General features: G+C 61.1%; 2 protein-coding genes across 2 annotated transcripts; both read left to right on the top strand.

The window, feature by feature from the left end:
- The first annotated feature begins 59 nt into the window (after window positions 1-59).
- Window positions 60-6,917, top strand: LOC128980269 (electroneutral sodium bicarbonate exchanger 1-like). Its single transcript, XM_054398726.1, has 11 exons — window positions 60-206; window positions 2,658-2,723; window positions 3,116-3,194; window positions 3,864-3,981; window positions 4,197-4,357; window positions 4,897-4,985; window positions 5,118-5,275; window positions 5,604-5,691; window positions 5,949-6,095; window positions 6,262-6,391; window positions 6,841-6,917. The coding sequence occupies exons 1-11, from the start codon at window positions 60-62 to the stop codon at window positions 6,915-6,917; spliced, it is 1,260 nt and encodes a 419-aa protein (XP_054254701.1).
- Window positions 6,918-9,887: 2,970 nt separating this feature from the next.
- LOC128980268 (electroneutral sodium bicarbonate exchanger 1-like) lies at window positions 9,888-14,820 on the top strand. The gene is made up of 12 exons (XM_054398725.1): window positions 9,888-9,935; window positions 10,328-10,406; window positions 10,587-10,641; window positions 11,072-11,194; window positions 11,415-11,575; window positions 12,115-12,203; window positions 12,336-12,493; window positions 12,822-12,909; window positions 13,167-13,313; window positions 13,480-13,609; window positions 13,747-13,751; window positions 14,419-14,820. The coding sequence occupies exons 1-12, from the start codon at window positions 9,888-9,890 to the stop codon at window positions 14,818-14,820; spliced, it is 1,485 nt and encodes a 494-aa protein (XP_054254700.1).
- The last annotated feature ends 1,298 nt before the right edge of the window (window positions 14,821-16,118 follow it).

Below are 16,118 nucleotides of genomic sequence, written 5' to 3'. Positions count from 1 at the left end.
AAGCCCCAGAGGCTTGCAGGAAGGGAGGAGAGCCCGCTCGGCCCTGCTGCTCTTCTGCCATGCTGCCCACCTGTGCCCTGCCACTGCCGCCCTCCTGTGTCCGCCACGGCCCTGCCGGCCCAGTTCCGCCCGTGGCCAAGGCCGGGCCCGGGGCAGGTGAGGAGAGAGGCTGCGGGCTCGGGCCGGTGCCCGGCACAGCTGCTCCGGTCCGTGTGTGCGGCGGCCAAGGCTGCTCCCAGCGGCCCCGCACGGCACGGCGGTTACGGCCAGGGAGGGCTCCGTGCCCCGCGGAGCCTGCGCGGTGCTGGGCACGGCCGTGGGCTAGAGCAAGGTGTCCCAGGGCAGGGTGGGTGGGTCTGGCTGATCTTGCAGGTCCCTTCCAGCCCAAACCATTCTGGGATTCTGTGACTCTTCATCGTGGTCAGGTCTTGGTCTGCTTTGGGTCCTGGCTTTAAGGAACTCTTCCCTCTCTAACTGGTATCCCAGAAGGATGCCTTCTGTGGTGCAGCCTTGTAGGGAGTGTCCCAGCAGCTGGGCTAAGAGCAGCAAAAGCATTTGCTCCCTGAGTGCTACAGTTCCACCATTCGGGTTTATGTTTCTTGTCTGTAAGCTGAGTGGAAGGAGCTCTTAAACTCCATCCTTGAATCTGCTGTACAGTGACAGGAGAGGCCAAGTGAGGCCTGGGGTCTGTGTCCTGGGGCCGCTCCCTCCTTTTTTCCTCCTTCTTCCTTCATTTTCCACTAGGGATGTGGTGGAGAGCCCAGTGCTGGAGGGTTTCAAGATGCTGCTGGACAGGGTGTGACATGACCTCATCCAGGCTCCCTTTGCCCCAAGAGCTTGGGCCAGATCACCTTGGGAGATCCCCTCCAACCTGGGCTCCTTTGGGAGGAGTCCATGAGCCAGTGGAGTGGTTGAGCCCTGCTAACAGCCAAGAACCCACACAGGCAGCTCCCCACTCCCTGCCCTCTTCCCCAGGACCCATGGAGATGGCTCCAGAAGTGAGCTAAGGGCAGCTGAATAGGCGAAGGCAAAGCTGTGTGCACAAGCACTGCAAAATAAGGAATTTCTTCCCTGCTTCCCGCTGGCAGTGCTCTTATTCCACTCTCTGGGAAGCAGGGCCTCAGCATGCAGGGCGTTTCCTTGGGAAGAGCAATGCCAGCACCGCAAACGTCCTCCTGCTTTGCTTCAGCTGGTGCTGGGATGCTGGGGCAGGCCAGCTCTGGGGCCTGTAAGGGCAGGCCAGAAGTTCTGCAGGGCCACCTCTGCTTCTGGGGCCTTGAGAGGCCACAGCCATGCAGCCCTGCCCTCCTAGGCTCTGCAATAGCTCTGACACCATCACTGCCCCATACCAGGCCCAGGCTGGCGCAGTCCTCACGCTGCCACTGCTCCCAGGCTTCCCCTGGGGAGGAGCAGCAGTGGTGGCACTTGAGGAGGCAGCAGCTGGGGCCAGCAGGGCTCACTAGCCTGATTCCCACTGATCACAGCCCAGCTCTGCTCTCCCTAGGGAGCCACCGAGCTGCTTAGGAACCATCTGAGCTCTCCCCCACGGTGCAGCAGCCTCTGCCCTCCTGGATGTCCAACCTCAGCCAGGGAGCACACACACAGGCTTGGGGCTGCCCCTGGGCAGCAGGACTAGGGCAGGAGATGGGGAGGGTCTGCTGGGGAGGGGGGGTGGGGGCAGGGCAGCATCTTGGCATGCAGGCTGCAAGGGTGCATGAGGCGTGGGTGGCTCTGTGTGTCCATGCGGAGCTGCTGGGACTCCATCACCTCTCTGTGTGCCTGAGGGGCAGGTGGAGCTGTGCAAGGAGCACACAGAGCTGTGTCTGTGCCTCTGTGCGTGGCAAGGATCTGTGTCCTGGACTCAGAGGAGTGTTTGGGTTGGGAATAAACCTTTCAAAGCGAGTGCAATCGTGATCCAGCACTGCCAGGTCACCACTAAGCCTTGTGCCTTAGCACCACAGCTACTGGGTCATGGGCTGAGGCTTCTGCCTTTGAGAGACCATGGAGAGGACCTCCAGCAGGTCCAGAGGGCTCCAGGAGTGGAGAGGATATTTGTAATCTTTGGGTTTCTCCTTCCCATCACTCTGTCACCTTACTCTGTTTCAGCTGGCAGCCAGCCCAGCTCTTCCCTCTTCCCTTCCCACTCAGCTTCCTCGTCTGCTGTGGGGGGAGGATGGTTCCAGGCTTGGCTGTGCCCTTCAGGCCCAGACCAGGCCTGACAACATCTTTCCTGTGCAACTTTGTGCCTGTTTGGGGCTGCTCTGGGGGGGAAGAACAGAGGCAGCAGTGCCAGCCCAGCACATGCCCACACAGCCCCCCAGGCTGTGCCAGGCTCTGCCCCTGGCCTGGCTGCCTGGGCAGCCGCACACAGGCCAGGCTGGCAGCGCTGTGTGGGCACAGGGATTGGCCCTGCCCCAGCCCCCCTGCCTTGTGGGCAGCCCTTGGTGCTGGGGGCAGGCAGCAGCTCGCCCCATGCCTGCCCAGCCCCTCGCTGCTCGCTGCCCAGATTATGAGGTCACCATGGGGCATCTCTGCTTCCATGGTGTTGGTGCTCCCTGGGAGCCACCTGAGCTTCAGCTCCTCTCCGTGAGGACTGCTCTGGTGTGCTGGGGGAATCTGGCCCCTTGATTGCTCTCAAGGTGCAATTCTCTCCCAAGCCAGCCAGCGAGGCGACGATGGATGAGAACGGAGGAGACCAAATGGCCTCCCTGAAGGACTTACTGGTAGTGTGGCTGGGGCTCTGCCCAGGGGCCAAGCATCCCCCACAGACACAGGAAAACTGTCCCCCAAATCCCAGAGGCATTTCCCCAGAGGGCAGAGGGGTGGGCAGGAGCTGATGCTTTGCTCTGCTCTGCCTCAGCCTCGCTGCTCAGAGCAAGGAGCGAATGGGAAGGAAAACCTCCTGCAAGTCAAACCTCCCTACAGCTCCCTGGGAGGAGCTTGGAGTGAGGCTGCTGTTGGTCTCTTCTGCCACAGAATCAGAGATAGGATGAGAGGGAATGGGTTTAAGTTGTGCCAGGGGGCTTCACATTGGACATGTGGACTTCTGTGGGCACAGGGGTGGGGCAGGTGAAGGACCCCTGCACAACTTTGCCCTCTTCTCCTTGCTGAGCAGGAATACGACGAAGAGGCAGTGATTGACCAGGGAAAATGGAGCAGCACTGCCAGCATTCACTATGAGGATGAGCTGGAAAGTAAGTCTGCCCTGAGAGCCTGGGACAGGAGCCACCAGCCCAGCACCTTTTCCCGTGGCACCAGGGTGGTGCTTCCTCCTGGGAAGGGCTGCTCTGGCTGAGCAGTGCCACTGCCTCCCCCATCTGTGCAGCACCAGGAGCACTGCAAGTGACTCTTCCTTTGCAGGCCACCGTACCCAGCACGTGGGGAGGGGGCGGCTGCTGAGAAGCCGATCCCCCAGCTGTGGCAGGCAGGGTGAGTGCCACCGCGGTGTGCCCTGAGCTCCCTGGGGCTGTGTGCACCTGGGGGCTTCTGCAAGCAGCTCCTGGTGGGGCTTGCTGCCCTCCAGAGGGATTTAGCAAGGCCTCCTTTTGCCAGGCTTTGCTCAGGTGGGGCTTTAAGGCACTTCCATGCACAATGGACTGAGGCTCCTCTTCCTTAGAGGGATCCTGGCATTAAGAAGGGAACTATGGGGAAGGAAAGCTGCCCACCCTGAGGCAGAGGGGGAACAGATGCTTCCCCTGCTCCATGGCTGTGTGCAAGCCTGGACAGAGGAGTCCAGGGGACAGGAGCCAGCCCAGCATTTCTGGCTGAGCTGGTGCTGAGCTGATGGTCACTGGCACGTGAGCAGGACAGAGCTGAGTCAGGCAGGCTGACAGGACTGAGCTTTGTCTTCTGCCCCCAGCCAGTCCACCCCGTCCGTGGGAGCCAGGAGGACGAGCAGCATGCTCCCCACAAACTCTTCTGCCAGCTGGCTGAGATCTGCGTGGCAGAGGGGGAAGCTGCTGAGTGGAAGGATGCAGCAAGGTAAATCCCTGCTGCTGGCAGCGGTGGCAGAGGAGCCCTGGGCCAGCAGCACTCAGAGCTCTTCTTTCCACCCTGTGGCATGCTAAGCTGTCACAGCTGCTGCTGCTGGCTGCCAGGAGCCTTCTTCTCTTGCTACCCCACAGCTCTCTCCAAGGGCTCCCAAAGCTGGGGGCACTTTTCCCATCCCTGGGGCTGATCACATCCCCTGTCTGCAGGTGGTTCAGGTTTGAGGAGGACGTGGAAGACGGTGGCGAGCGCTGGAGCAAGCCCTACGTGGCCACACTGTCCCTGCCCAGCCTCTTGCAGCTGAGGAGCTTCATCAGCAGTGGCACAGTGCTGCTGGACATTGGGGCCAGTGGCATGGAAGAGATTGCAGGTACCCTGGGTTCTGTGTCCCCCTGGCAGTGGCCAAACTCAGCTGCCTCTGGTGCCCTTCCCTCCCCAGTCAAACCCCACCCCAATGGCAGAGCCTTTCCCAGGAGTCCTGCTGTGCTTTGCAGTTGTGCCTTGGATGTAGAGCTGGAGAAGCACCTGCAGAACACTCTCCAGCCAAAAAGAAGCAGGGCTCAGGGCTTGGCAGGTTGCTCTTAGAAAGGGTTGGCACTGGGGGGTTCTGCTCTGATGGCTTCTTCCCCTCTGCCACCCCCAGATGCCATCCTGTGCCATCAGGGACACAGCTCCAGGCTTGATGAGGAGGCGCTGGCAAGAGTGCGAGAAGTGCTTCTGCTGCAGCATCAGCATCGGATCAGCAAGGAGAGGAAGAGCTGCCTGCCCAGGGCTGTGGCACGAGGTGAGCAGTGCTGCAGGGTCTGGCAGCAGCTGAAGGCTTCTGCAGGGCTTGGGCCCCATCAGGCTTGTCCTGGCAGAGCAGCTGCAGCCTGTCCACCTCTCTGAGTGCCTTTCTTTCCCTGCCAGTGGCAGCACTCAGCCCTCGGCCTTCTGCAGACGCTGCTGGGGCTGAAGGTGGGGGGAAGCAGGAGAGCTCCACAAGGGCTTTAAGCAAGGTGAGACCCCTGCAGCTTTCTTCTGCCTTCAAGGCCAGGTTGGCTCTGGCAAGGGTGGTGCCAGGGTGGGCTGCAGAGCACCCAGGGCTTTGCTCTTGGGGCAGCTGCCTGAGAATTGCTTCTTGTGCCCAGGCGGAGCTGCGCTTGCTGAAGAGAATTCCCAGCGGGGCTGAAGCCTGCAGCCTGCTCGTAGGGGAGCTGGGGGCCCTTCAGCAGCCCCTCCTGGCCTTTGTCCGCCTGGCCCAGGCTGTCCTCCTCCCGGGGCTGACCGAAGTGCCCATCCCAACCAGGTCTGAGGGAGAAGCACACAGCTTGGCTTTCCCAAGAGCCCCACACCACAACATCCAACTGCATGCATCACTTGGGCCTCCCAAGAGGCCCCCCCACAGCTCCTTGCTTTGTGTCTCCCTTCCCTGATGGAGCTTTGATAGCCACCAGCCCATCTCAGTGGCACTTGGCCCCCAACTTAAACTTGGGATTGATTCTGATGGACTTCAGATTCCTTGCCTGTGTGTCCCCACTCCAGCCATACTCTGGGCTGGCAGCTCCCAGGGCTTTCCTGGGGTGCTCTTTGAGCAAGGACACCTTCTTCTTTCTCATTTTGCTTTTCTTGCCCAGGTTCCTCTTTGTTTTGCTGGGACCAGCAGGAAGAGCCCAGCAGTACCATGAGGTCGGCAGGGCCATGGCTACTCTCATGATGGATGAGGTACCAGGAGATGAGGGAGCTCTGGGTCACCCCTGCCCTTAAGCAAAAGGCTGTGGTGTGCCATTGGGGATGGGGACCTTGTGCAGGAGATGATTCCACCTCCCACACTGGAGAGAAGTTTGATCTGGGGGAAATGTGCCTGCCGTTCCCAGCAGGAATGCTGGGGAGCATTCTCCTGCATCTAGCCAGGAGATTATTGGCCTGGAGAGGGCATCCAAGGTGCGCTGTCCTCTCAGCAGCTTGCCTCCTGCTGGCAGGTTTTCCAAGCAGTTGCCTACAAAGGCAAGAAGCCAGGTGACCTGGTGGCTGGCCTGGAGGAGTTCCTGGAGCGGGTGAAGGTCTTGCCAGCAGGCCAGTGGGATCCCTCCATCCGGATCAAGCCCCCGGAAAAGGTCCCTCCCCAGGTGGGCGCTGCAGGGAGGGAGGCGTGAGGGGCATGGGCAGCATGGCAGCACGGCTGGGCATGTGCTCAGGGGGCCAGGCTCTCAGGGCCCCCCTCTGACAGTCGCAGGGCCAGAGCAGGAGGAATGGTGACAGGTGGGCATCTGTACCTTGCTCCCATTTTCCCAGGAGAAAAGGAAGGTGCCAGGAGCTGTGGACGGCAGCGCTGCGCACCACCACCAGAAGCAGTCTGAGAACTGCTCAGGAACATCTGAAGCAGCTGGCAGGCCCCAAGCCTTTGAAGGAGAAGAGTCAGAACGTGACAGGCTCCAGCCCTGCACACAGTGCTCCATGCAAGAGAGCACTGTTCTGTTCTTAGAAACTCTGTTTTTAGGAACTCTGTTGTTATGAACTCTTGCTGATGAACTCTATTGCCGATAACCTCTGTTGTTACAGACTCTGTAACTTATAAAGTGGTTTGCTATAAGCTTCAGCTCTGTCCTTGCAAAGTCTCTTCCCTGGCATGGTGGGACCAGCTGGCAGGAAAGCAGGAAGATTCCTTCTCCTCCTCCTCCCATTTCCCTGCTGCTTTGCAGGAAGAAGCTGTTAGGCAGAGATGGTTCTTGTGCTCTCTTCATGTCCTGGGGGGATGGTTGTGCTGTGCTGTCAGTCCAGGCACTCATTACTCAGTGGGGTGGCTGTGGAGCCTGGCAGGACAAGGCAGCAGAGAAGGTCCTCTTGCAGCCCTCCCCCTTGCTCTGTGCTCAGCCTGGCTCCAGGCTGTTGGTGTCTGCGTGAAGTGCCCTGTGCCCATCTGGGACGGGTGCATGAAGACGAGTGCATGAACCCTCCCTCCTGCCACGGCCTTGTCCCCAGGCAGGGACAAAAATCAGACGGCTGTGGGCTGGGGGGTTGCAAAGTGCAGCTTGAGCGTTGCCCCCGTGGCACGGTGACTGTCGGCGGGGAGGAGACTGCTTCAGCTCTTCAGACAGGAGGGGAGGCCAAAAGCCCCAGAGGCTTGCAGGAAGGGAGGAGAGCCCGCTCGGCCCTGCTGCTCTTCTGCCATGCTGCCCACCTGTGCCCTGCCACTGCCGCCCTCCTGTGTCCGCCACGGCCCTGCCGGCCCAGTTCCGCCCGTGGCCAAGGCCGGGCCCGGGGCAGGTGAGGAGAGAGGCTGCGGGCTCGGGCCGGTGCCCGGCACAGCTGCTCCGGTCCGTGTGTGCGGCGGCCAAGGCTGCTCCCAGCGGCCCCGCACGGCACGGCGGTTGGCGAGCCGGCGCGGACGGGCACGGCCCGCGGTCGGTGGCGCGGCCCGGCGGAGGCGGGAGGGCCGTGCGCGGTGCTGGGCACGGGCACGGCCCTGGCCGGTCGGTTGGGCGCGGCCCCGCACGGCACGGCGGTTACGGCCAGGGAGGGCTCCGTGCCCCGCGGAGCCTGCGCGGTGCTGGGCACGGCCGTGGGCTAGAGGAAGGTGTCCCAGGGCAGGGTGGGTGGGTCTGGCTGATCTTGCAGGTCCCTTCCAGCCCAAACCATTCTGGGATTCTGTGACTCTTCATCGTGGTCAGGTCTTGGTCTGCTTTGGGTCCTGGCTTTAAGGAACTCTTCCCTCTCTAACTGGTATCCCAGAAGGATGCCTTCTGTGGTGCAGCCTTGTAGGGAGTGTCCCAGCAGCTGGGCTAAGAGCAGCAAAAGCATTTGCTCCCTGAGTGCTACAGTTCCACCATTCGGGTTTATGTTTCTTGTCTGTAAGCTGAGTGGAAGGAGCTCTTAAACTCCATCCTTGAATCTGCTGTACAGTGACAGGAGAGGCCAAGTGAGGCCTGGGGTCTGTGTCCTGGGGCCGCTCCCTCCTTTTTTCCTCCTTCTTCCTTCATTTTCCACTAGGGATGTGGTGGAGAGCCCAGTGCTGGAGGGTTTCAAGATGCTGCTGGACAGGGTGTGACATGACCTCATCCAGGCTCCCTTTGCCCCAAGAGCTTGGGCCAGATCACCTTGGGAGATCCCCTCCAACCTGGGCTCCTTTGGGAGGAGTCCATGAGCCAGTGGAGTGGTTGAGCCCTGCTAACAGCCAAGAACCCACACAGGCAGCTCCCCACTCCCTGCCCTCTTCCCCAGGACCCATGGAGATGGCTCCAGAAGTGAGCTAAGGGCAGCTGAATAGGCGAAGGCAAAGCTGTGTGCACAAGCACTGCAAAATAAGGAATTTCTTCCCTGCTTCCCGCTGGCAGTGCTCTTATTCCACTCTCTGGGAAGCAGGGCCTCAGCATGCAGGGCGTTTCCTTGGGAAGAGCAATGCCAGCACCGCAAACGTCCTCCTGCTTTGCTTCAGCTGGTGCTGGGATGCTGGGGCAGGCCAGCTCTGGGGCCTGTAAGGGCAGGCCAGAAGTTCTGCAGGGCCACCTCTGCTTCTGGGGCCTTGAGAGGCCACAGCCATGCAGCCCTGCCCTCCTAGGCTCTGCAATAGCTCTGACACCATCACTGCCCCATACCAGGCCCAGGCTGGCGCAGTCCTCACGCTGCCACTGCTCCCAGGCTTCCCCTGGGGAGGAGCAGCAGTGGTGGCACTTGAGGAGGCAGCAGCTGGGGCCAGCAGGGCTCACTAGCCTGATTCCCACTGATCACAGCCCAGCTCTGCTCTCCCTAGGGAGCCACCGAGCTGCTTAGGAACCATCTGAGCTCTCCCCCACGGTGCAGCAGCCTCTGCCCTCCTGGATGTCCAACCTCAGCCAGGGAGCACACACACAGGCTTGGGGCTGCCCCTGGGCAGCAGGACTAGGGCAGGAGATGGGGAGGGTCTGCTGGGGAGGGGGGGTGGGGGCAGGGCAGCATCTTGGCATGCAGGCTGCAAGGGTGCATGAGGCGTGGGTGGCTCTGTGTGTCCATGCGGAGCTGCTGGGACTCCATCACCTCTCTGTGTGCCTGAGGGGCAGGTGGAGCTGTGCAAGGAGCACACAGAGCTGTGTCTGTGCCTCTGTGCGTGGCAAGGATCTGTGTCCTGGACTCAGAGGAGTGTTTGGGTTGGGAATAAACCTTTCAAAGCGAGTGCAAGCGAGATCCAGCACTGCCAGGTCACCACTAAGCCTTGTGCCTTAGCACCACAGCTACTGGGTCATGGGCTGAGGCTTCTGCCTTTGAGAGACCATGGAGAGGACCTCCAGCAGGTCCAGAGGGCTCCAGGAGTGGAGAGGATATTTGTAATCTTTGGGTTTCTCCTTCCCATCACTCTGTCACCTTACTCTGTTTCAGCTGGCAGCCAGCCCAGCTCTTCCCTCTTCCCTTCCCACTCAGCTTCCTCGTCTGCTGTGGGGGGAGGATGGTTCCAGGCTTGGCTGTGCCCTTCAGGCCCAGACCAGGCCTGACAACATCTTTCCTGTGCAACTTTGTGCCTGTTTGGGGCTGCTCTGGGGGGGAAGAACAGAGGCAGCAGTGCCAGCCCAGCACATGCCCACACAGCCCCCCAGGCTGTGCCAGGCTCTGCCCCTGGCCTGGCTGCCTGGGCAGCCGCACACAGGCCAGGCTGGCAGCGCTGTGTGGGCACAGGGATTGGCCCTGCCCCAGCCCCCCTGCCTTGTGGGCAGCCCTTGGTGCTGGGGGCAGGCAGCAGCTCGCCCCATGCCTGCCCAGCCCCTCGCTGCTCGCTGCCCAGATTATGAGGTCACCATGGGGCATCTCTGCTTCCATGGTGTTGGTGCTCCCTGGGAGCCACCTGAGCTTCAGCTCCTCTCCGTGAGGACTGCTCTGGTGTGCTGGGGGAATCTGGCCCCTTGATTGCTCTCAAGGTGCAATTCTCTCCCAAGCCAGCCAGCGAGGCGACGATGGATGAGAACGGAGGAGACCAAATGGCCTCCCTGAAGGACTTACTGGTAGTGTGGCTGGGGCTCTGCCCAGGGGCCAAGCATCCCCCACAGACACAGGAAAACTGTCCCCCAAATCCCAGAGGCATTTCCCCAGAGGGCAGAGGGGTGGGCAGGAGCTGATGCTTTGCTCTGCTCTGCCTCAGCCTCGCTGCTCAGAGCAAGGAGCGAATGGGAAGGAAAACCTCCTGCAAGTCAAACCTCCCTACAGCTCCCTGGGAGGAGCTTGGAGTGAGGCTGCTGTTGGTCTCTTCTGCCACAGAATCAGAGATAGGATGAGAGGGAATGGGTTTAAGTTGTGCCAGGGGGCTTCACATTGGACATGTGGACTTCTGTGGGCACAGGGGTGGGGCAGGTGAAGGACCCCTGCACAACTTTGCCCTCTTCTCCTTGCTGAGCAGGAATACGACGAAGAGGCAGTGATTGACCAGGGAAAATGGAGCAGCACTGCCAGCATTCACTATGAGGATGAGCTGGAAAGTAAGTCTGCCCTGAGAGCCTGGGACAGGAGCCACCAGCCCAGCACCTTTTCCCGTGGCACCAGGGTGGTGCTTCCTCCTGGGAAGGGCTGCTCTGGCTGAGCAGTGCCACTGCCTCCCCCATCTGTGCAGCACCAGGAGCACTGCAAGTGACTCTTCCTTTGCAGGCCACCGTACCCAGCACGTGGGGAGGGGGCGGCTGCTGAGAAGCCGATCCCCCAGCTGTGGCAGGCAGGGTGAGTGCCACCGCGGTGTGCCCTGAGCTCCCTGGGGCTGTGTGCACCTGGGGGCTTCTGCAAGCAGCTCCTGGTGGGGCTTGCTGCCCTCCAGAGGGATTTAGCAAGGCCTCCTTTTGCCAGGCTTTGCTCAGGTGGGGCTTTAAGGCACTTCCATGCACAATGGACTGAGGCTCCTCTTCCTTAGAGGGATCCTGGCATTAAGAAGGGAACTATGGGGAAGGAAAGCTGCCCACCCTGAGGCAGAGGGGGAACAGATGCTTCCCCTGCTCCATGGCTGTGTGCAAGCCTGGACAGAGGAGTCCAGGGGACAGGAGCCAGCCCAGCATTTCTGGCTGAGCTGGTGCTGAGCTGATGGTCACTGGCACGTGAGCAGGACAGAGCTGAGTCAGGCAGGCTGACAGGACTGAGCTTTGTCTTCTGCCCCCAGCCAGTCCACCCCAGTCCGTGGGAGCCAGGAGGACGAGCAGCATGCTCCCCACAAACTCTTCTGCCAGCTGGCTGAGATCTGCGTGGCAGAGGGGGAAGCTGCTGAGTGGAAGGATGCAGCAAGGTAAATCCCTGCTGCTGGCAGCGGTGGCAGAGGAGCCCTGGGCCAGCAGCACTCAGAGCTCTTCTTTCCACCCTGTGGCATGCTAAGCTGTCACAGCTGCTGCTGCTGCTGCTGCTGCCAGGAGCCTTCTTCTCTTGCTACCCCACAGCTCTCTCCAAGGGCTCCCAAAGCTGGGGGCACTTTTCCCATCCCTGGGGCTGATCACATCCCCTGTCTGCAGGTGGTTCAGGTTTGAGGAGGACGTGGAAGACGGTGGCGAGCGCTGGAGCAAGCCCTACGTGGCCACACTGTCCCTGCCCAGCCTCTTGCAGCTGAGGAGCTTCATCAGCAGTGGCACAGTGCTGCTGGACATTGGGGCCAGTGGCATGGAAGAGATTGCAGGTACCCTGGGTTCTGTGTCCCCCTGGCAGTGGCCAAACTCAGCTGCCTCTGGTGCCCTTCCCTCCCCAGTCAAACCCCACCCCAATGGCAGAGCCTTTCCCAGGAGTCCTGCTGTGCTTTGCAGTTGTGCCTTGGATGTAGAGCTGGAGAAGCACCTGCAGAACACTCTCCAGCCAAAAAGAAGCAGGGCTCAGGGCTTGGCAGGTTGCTCTTAGAAAGGGTTGGCACTGGGGGGTTCTGCTCTGATGGCTTCTTCCCCTCTGCCACCCCCAGATGCCATCCTGTGCCATCAGGGACACAGCTCCAGGCTTGATGAGGAGGCGCTGGCAAGAGTGCGAGAAGTGCTTCTGCTGCAGCATCAGCATCGGATCAGCAAGGAGAGGAAGAGCTGCCTGCCCAGGGCTGTGGCACGAGGTGAGCAGTGCTGCAGGGTCTGGCAGCAGCTGAAGGCTTCTGCAGGGCTTGGGCCCCATCAGGCTTGTCCTGGCAGAGCAGCTGCAGCCTGTCCACCTCTCTGAGTGCCTTTCTTTCCCTGCCAGTGGCAGCACTCAGCCCTCGGCCTTCTGCAGACGCTGCTGGGGCTGAAGGTGGGGGGAAGCAGGAGAGCTCCACAAGGGCTTTAAGCAAGGTGAGACCCCTGCAGCTTTCTTCTGCCTTCAAGGCCAGGTTGGCTCTGGCAAGGGTGGTGCCAGGGTGGGCTGCAGAGCACCCAGGGCTTTGCTCTTGGGGCAGCTGCCTGAGAATTGCTTCTTGTGCCCAGGCGGAGCTGCGCTTGCTGAAGAGAATTCCCAGCGGGGCTGAAGCCTGCAGCCTGCTCGTAGGGGAGCTGGGGGCCCTTCAGCAGCCCCTCCTGGCCTTTGTCCGCCTGGCCCAGGCTGTCCTCCTCCCGGGGCTGACCGAAGTGCCCATCCCAACCAGGTCTGAGGGAGAAGCACACAGCTTGGCTTTCCCAAGAGCCCCACACCACAACATCCAACTGCATGCATCACTTGGGCCTCCCAAGAGGCCCCCCCACAGCTCCTTGCTTTGTGTCTCCCTTCCCTGATGGAGCTTTGATAGCCACCAGCCCATCTCAGTGGCACTTGGCCCCCAACTTAAACTTGGGATTGATTCTGATGGACTTCAGATTCCTTGCCTGTGTGTCCCCACTCCAGCCATACTCTGGGCTGGCAGCTCCCAGGGCTTTCCTGGGGTGCTCTTTGAGCAAGGACACCTTCTTCTTTCTCATTTTGCTTTTCTTGCCCAGGTTCCTCTTTGTTTTGCTGGGACCAGCAGGAAGAGCCCAGCAGTACCATGAGGTCGGCAGGGCCATGGCTACTCTCATGATGGATGAGGTACCAGGAGATGAGGGAGCTCTGGGTCACCCCTGCCCTTAAGCAAAAGGCTGTGGTGTGCCATTGGGGATGGGGACCTTGTGCAGGAGATGATTCCACCTCCCACACTGGAGAGAAGTTTGATCTGGGGGAAATGTGCCTGCCGTTCCCAGCAGGAATGCTGGGGAGCATTCTCCTGCATCTAGCCAGGAGATTATTGGCCTGGAGAGGGCATCCAAGGTGCGCTGTCCTCTCAGCAGCTTGCCTCCTGCTGGCAGGTTTTCCAAGCAGTTGCCTACAAAGGCAAGAAGCCAGGTGACCTGGTGGCTGGCCTGGAGGAGTTCCTGGAGCGGGTGAAGGTCTTGCCAGCAGGCCAGTGGGATCCCTCCATCCGGATCAAGCCCCCGGAAAAGGTCCCTCCCCAGGTGGGCGCTGCAGGGAGGGAGGCGTGAGGGGCATGGGCAGCATGGCAGCACGGCTGGGCATGTGCTCAGGGGGCCAGGCTCTCAGGGCCCCCCTCCGTCAGTCGCAGGGCCAGAGCAGGAGGAATGGTGACAGGTGGGCATCTGTACCTTGCTCCCATTTTCCCAGGAGAAAAGGAAGGTGCCAGGAGCTGTGGACGGCAGCGCTGCGCACCACCACCAGAAGCAGTCTGAGAACTGCTCAGGAACATCTGAAGCAGCTGGCAGGCCCCAAGCCTTTGAAGGAGAAGAGTCAGAACGTGACAGGCTCCAGCCCTGCACACAGTGCTCCATGCAAGAGAGCACTGTTCTGTTCTTAGAAACTCTGTTTTTAGGAACTCTGTTGTTATGAACTCTTGCTGATGAACTCTATTGCCGATAACCTCTGTTGTTACAGACTCTGTAACTTATAAAGTGGTTTGCTATAAGCTTCAGCTCTGTCCTTGCAAAGTCTCTTCCCTGGCATGGTGGGACCAGCTGGCAGGAAAGCAGGAAGATTCCTTCTCCTCCTCCTCCCATTTCCCTGCTGCTTTGCAGGAAGAAGCTGTTAGGCAGAGATGGTTCTTGTGCTCTCTTCATGTCCTGGGGGGATGGTTGTGCTGTGCTGTCAGTCCAGGCACTCATTACTCAGTGGGGTGGCTGTGGAGCCTGGCAGGACAAGGCAGCAGAGAAGGTCCTCTTGCAGCCCTCCCCCTTGCTCTGTGCTCAGCCTGGCTCCAGGCTGTTGGTGTCTGCGTGAAGTGCCCTGTGCCCATCTGGGACGGGTGCATGAAGACGAGTGCATGAACCCTCCCTCCTGCCACGGCCTTGTCCCCAGGCAGGGACAAAAATCAGACGGCTGTGGGCTGGGGGGTTGCAAAGTGCAGCTTGAGCGTTGCCCCCGTGGCACGGTGACTGTCGGCGGGGAGGAGACTGCTTCAGCTCTTCAAACAGGAGGGGAGGCCAAAAGCCCCAGAGGCTTGCAGGAAGGGAGGAGAGCCCGCTCGGCCCTGCTGCTCTTCTGCCATGCTGCCCACCTGTGCCCTGCCACTGCCGCCCTCCTGTGTCCGCCACGGCCCTGCCGGCCCAGTTCCGCCCGTGGCCAAGGCCGGGCCCGGGGCAGGTGAGGAGAGAGGCTGCGGGCTCGGGCCGGTGCCCGGCACAGCTGCTCCGGTCCGTGTGTGCGGCGGCCAAGGCTGCTCCCAGCGGCCCCGCACGGCACGGCGGTTACGGCCAGGGAGGGCTCCGTGCCCCGCGGAGCCTGCGCGGTGCTGGGCACGGGCACGGCCCCGGCCGGTCGGTTGGGCGCGGCCCCGTGGCGGAGGTTACGGCCAGGGAGGGCTCCGTGCCCCGCGCAGCCTGCGCGGTGCTGGGCACGGGCACGGCCCTGGCCGGTCGGTTGGGCGCGGCCCCGCACGGCACGGCGGTTACGGCCAGGGAGGGCTCCGTGCCCCGCGGAGCCTGCGCGGTGCTGGGCACGGCCGTGGGCTAGAGGAAGGTGTCCCAGGGCAGGGTGGGTGGGTCTGGCTGATCTTGCAGGTCCCTTCCAGCCCAAACCATTCTGGGATTCTGTGACTCTTCATCGTGGTCAGGTCTTGGTCTGCTTTGGGTCCTGGCTTTAAGGAACTCTTCCCTCTCTAACTGGTATCCCAGAAGGATGCCTTCTGTGGTGCAGCCTTGTAGGGAGTGTCCCAGCAGCTGGGCTAAGAGCAGCAAAAGCATTTGCTCCCTGAGTGCTACAGTTCCACCATTCGGGTTTATGTTTCTTGTCTGTAAGCTGAGTGGAAGGAGCTCTTAAACTCCATCCTTGAATCTGCTGTACAGTGACAGGAGAGGCCAAGTGAGGCCTGGGGTCTGTGTCCTGGGGCCGCTCCCTCCTTTTTTCCTCCTTCTTCCTTCATTTTCCACTAGGGATGTGGTGGAGAGCCCAGTGCTGGAGGGTTTCAAGATGCTGCTGGACAGGGTGTGACATGACCTCATCCAGGCTCCCTTTGCCCCAAGAGCTTGGGCCAGATCACCTTGGGAGATCCCCTCCAACCTGGGCTCCTTTGGGAGGAGTCCATGAGCCAGTGGAGTGGTTGAGCCCTGCTAACAGCCAAGAACCCACACAGGCAGCTCCCCACTCCCTGCCCTCTTCCCCAGGACCCATGGAGATGGCTCCAGAAGTGAGCTAAGGGCAGCTGAATAGGCGAAGGCAAAGCTGTGTGCACAAGCACTGCAAAATAAGGAATTTCTTCCCTGCTTCCCGCTGGCAGTGCTCTTATTCCACTCTCTGGGAAGCAGGGCCTCAGCATGCAGGGCGTTTCCTTGGGAAGAGCAATGCCAGCACCGCAAACGTCCTCCTGCTTTGCTTCAGCTGGTGCTGGGATGCTGGGGCAGGCCAGCTCTGGGGCCTGTAAGGGCAGGCCAGAAGTTCTGCAGGGCCACCTCTGCTTCTGGGGCCTTGAGAGGCCACAGCCATGCAGCCCTGCCCTCCTAGGCTCTGCAATAGCTCTGACACCATCACTGCCCCATACCAGGCCCAGGCTGGCGCAGTCCTCACGCTGCCACTGCTCCCAGGCTTCCCCTGGGGAGGAGCAGCAGTGGTGGCACTTGAGGAGGCAGCAGCTGGGGCCAGCAGGGCTCACTAGCCTGATTCCCACTGATCACAGCCCAGCTCTGCTCTCCCTAGGGAGCCACCGAGCTGCTTAGGAACCATCTGAGCTCTCCCCCACGGTGCAGCAGCCTCTGCCCTCCTGGATGTCCAACCTCAGCCAGGGAGCACACACACAGGCTTGGGGCTGCCCCTGG

Source organism: Indicator indicator, unplaced genomic scaffold (genome assembly GCF_027791375.1).
Source record: "Indicator indicator isolate 239-I01 unplaced genomic scaffold, UM_Iind_1.1 iindUn_scaffold_96, whole genome shotgun sequence".
NCBI lineage: Eukaryota > Metazoa > Chordata > Aves > Piciformes > Indicatoridae > Indicator > Indicator indicator.
This window is presented reverse-complemented; position numbering and strand designations above follow the sequence as displayed.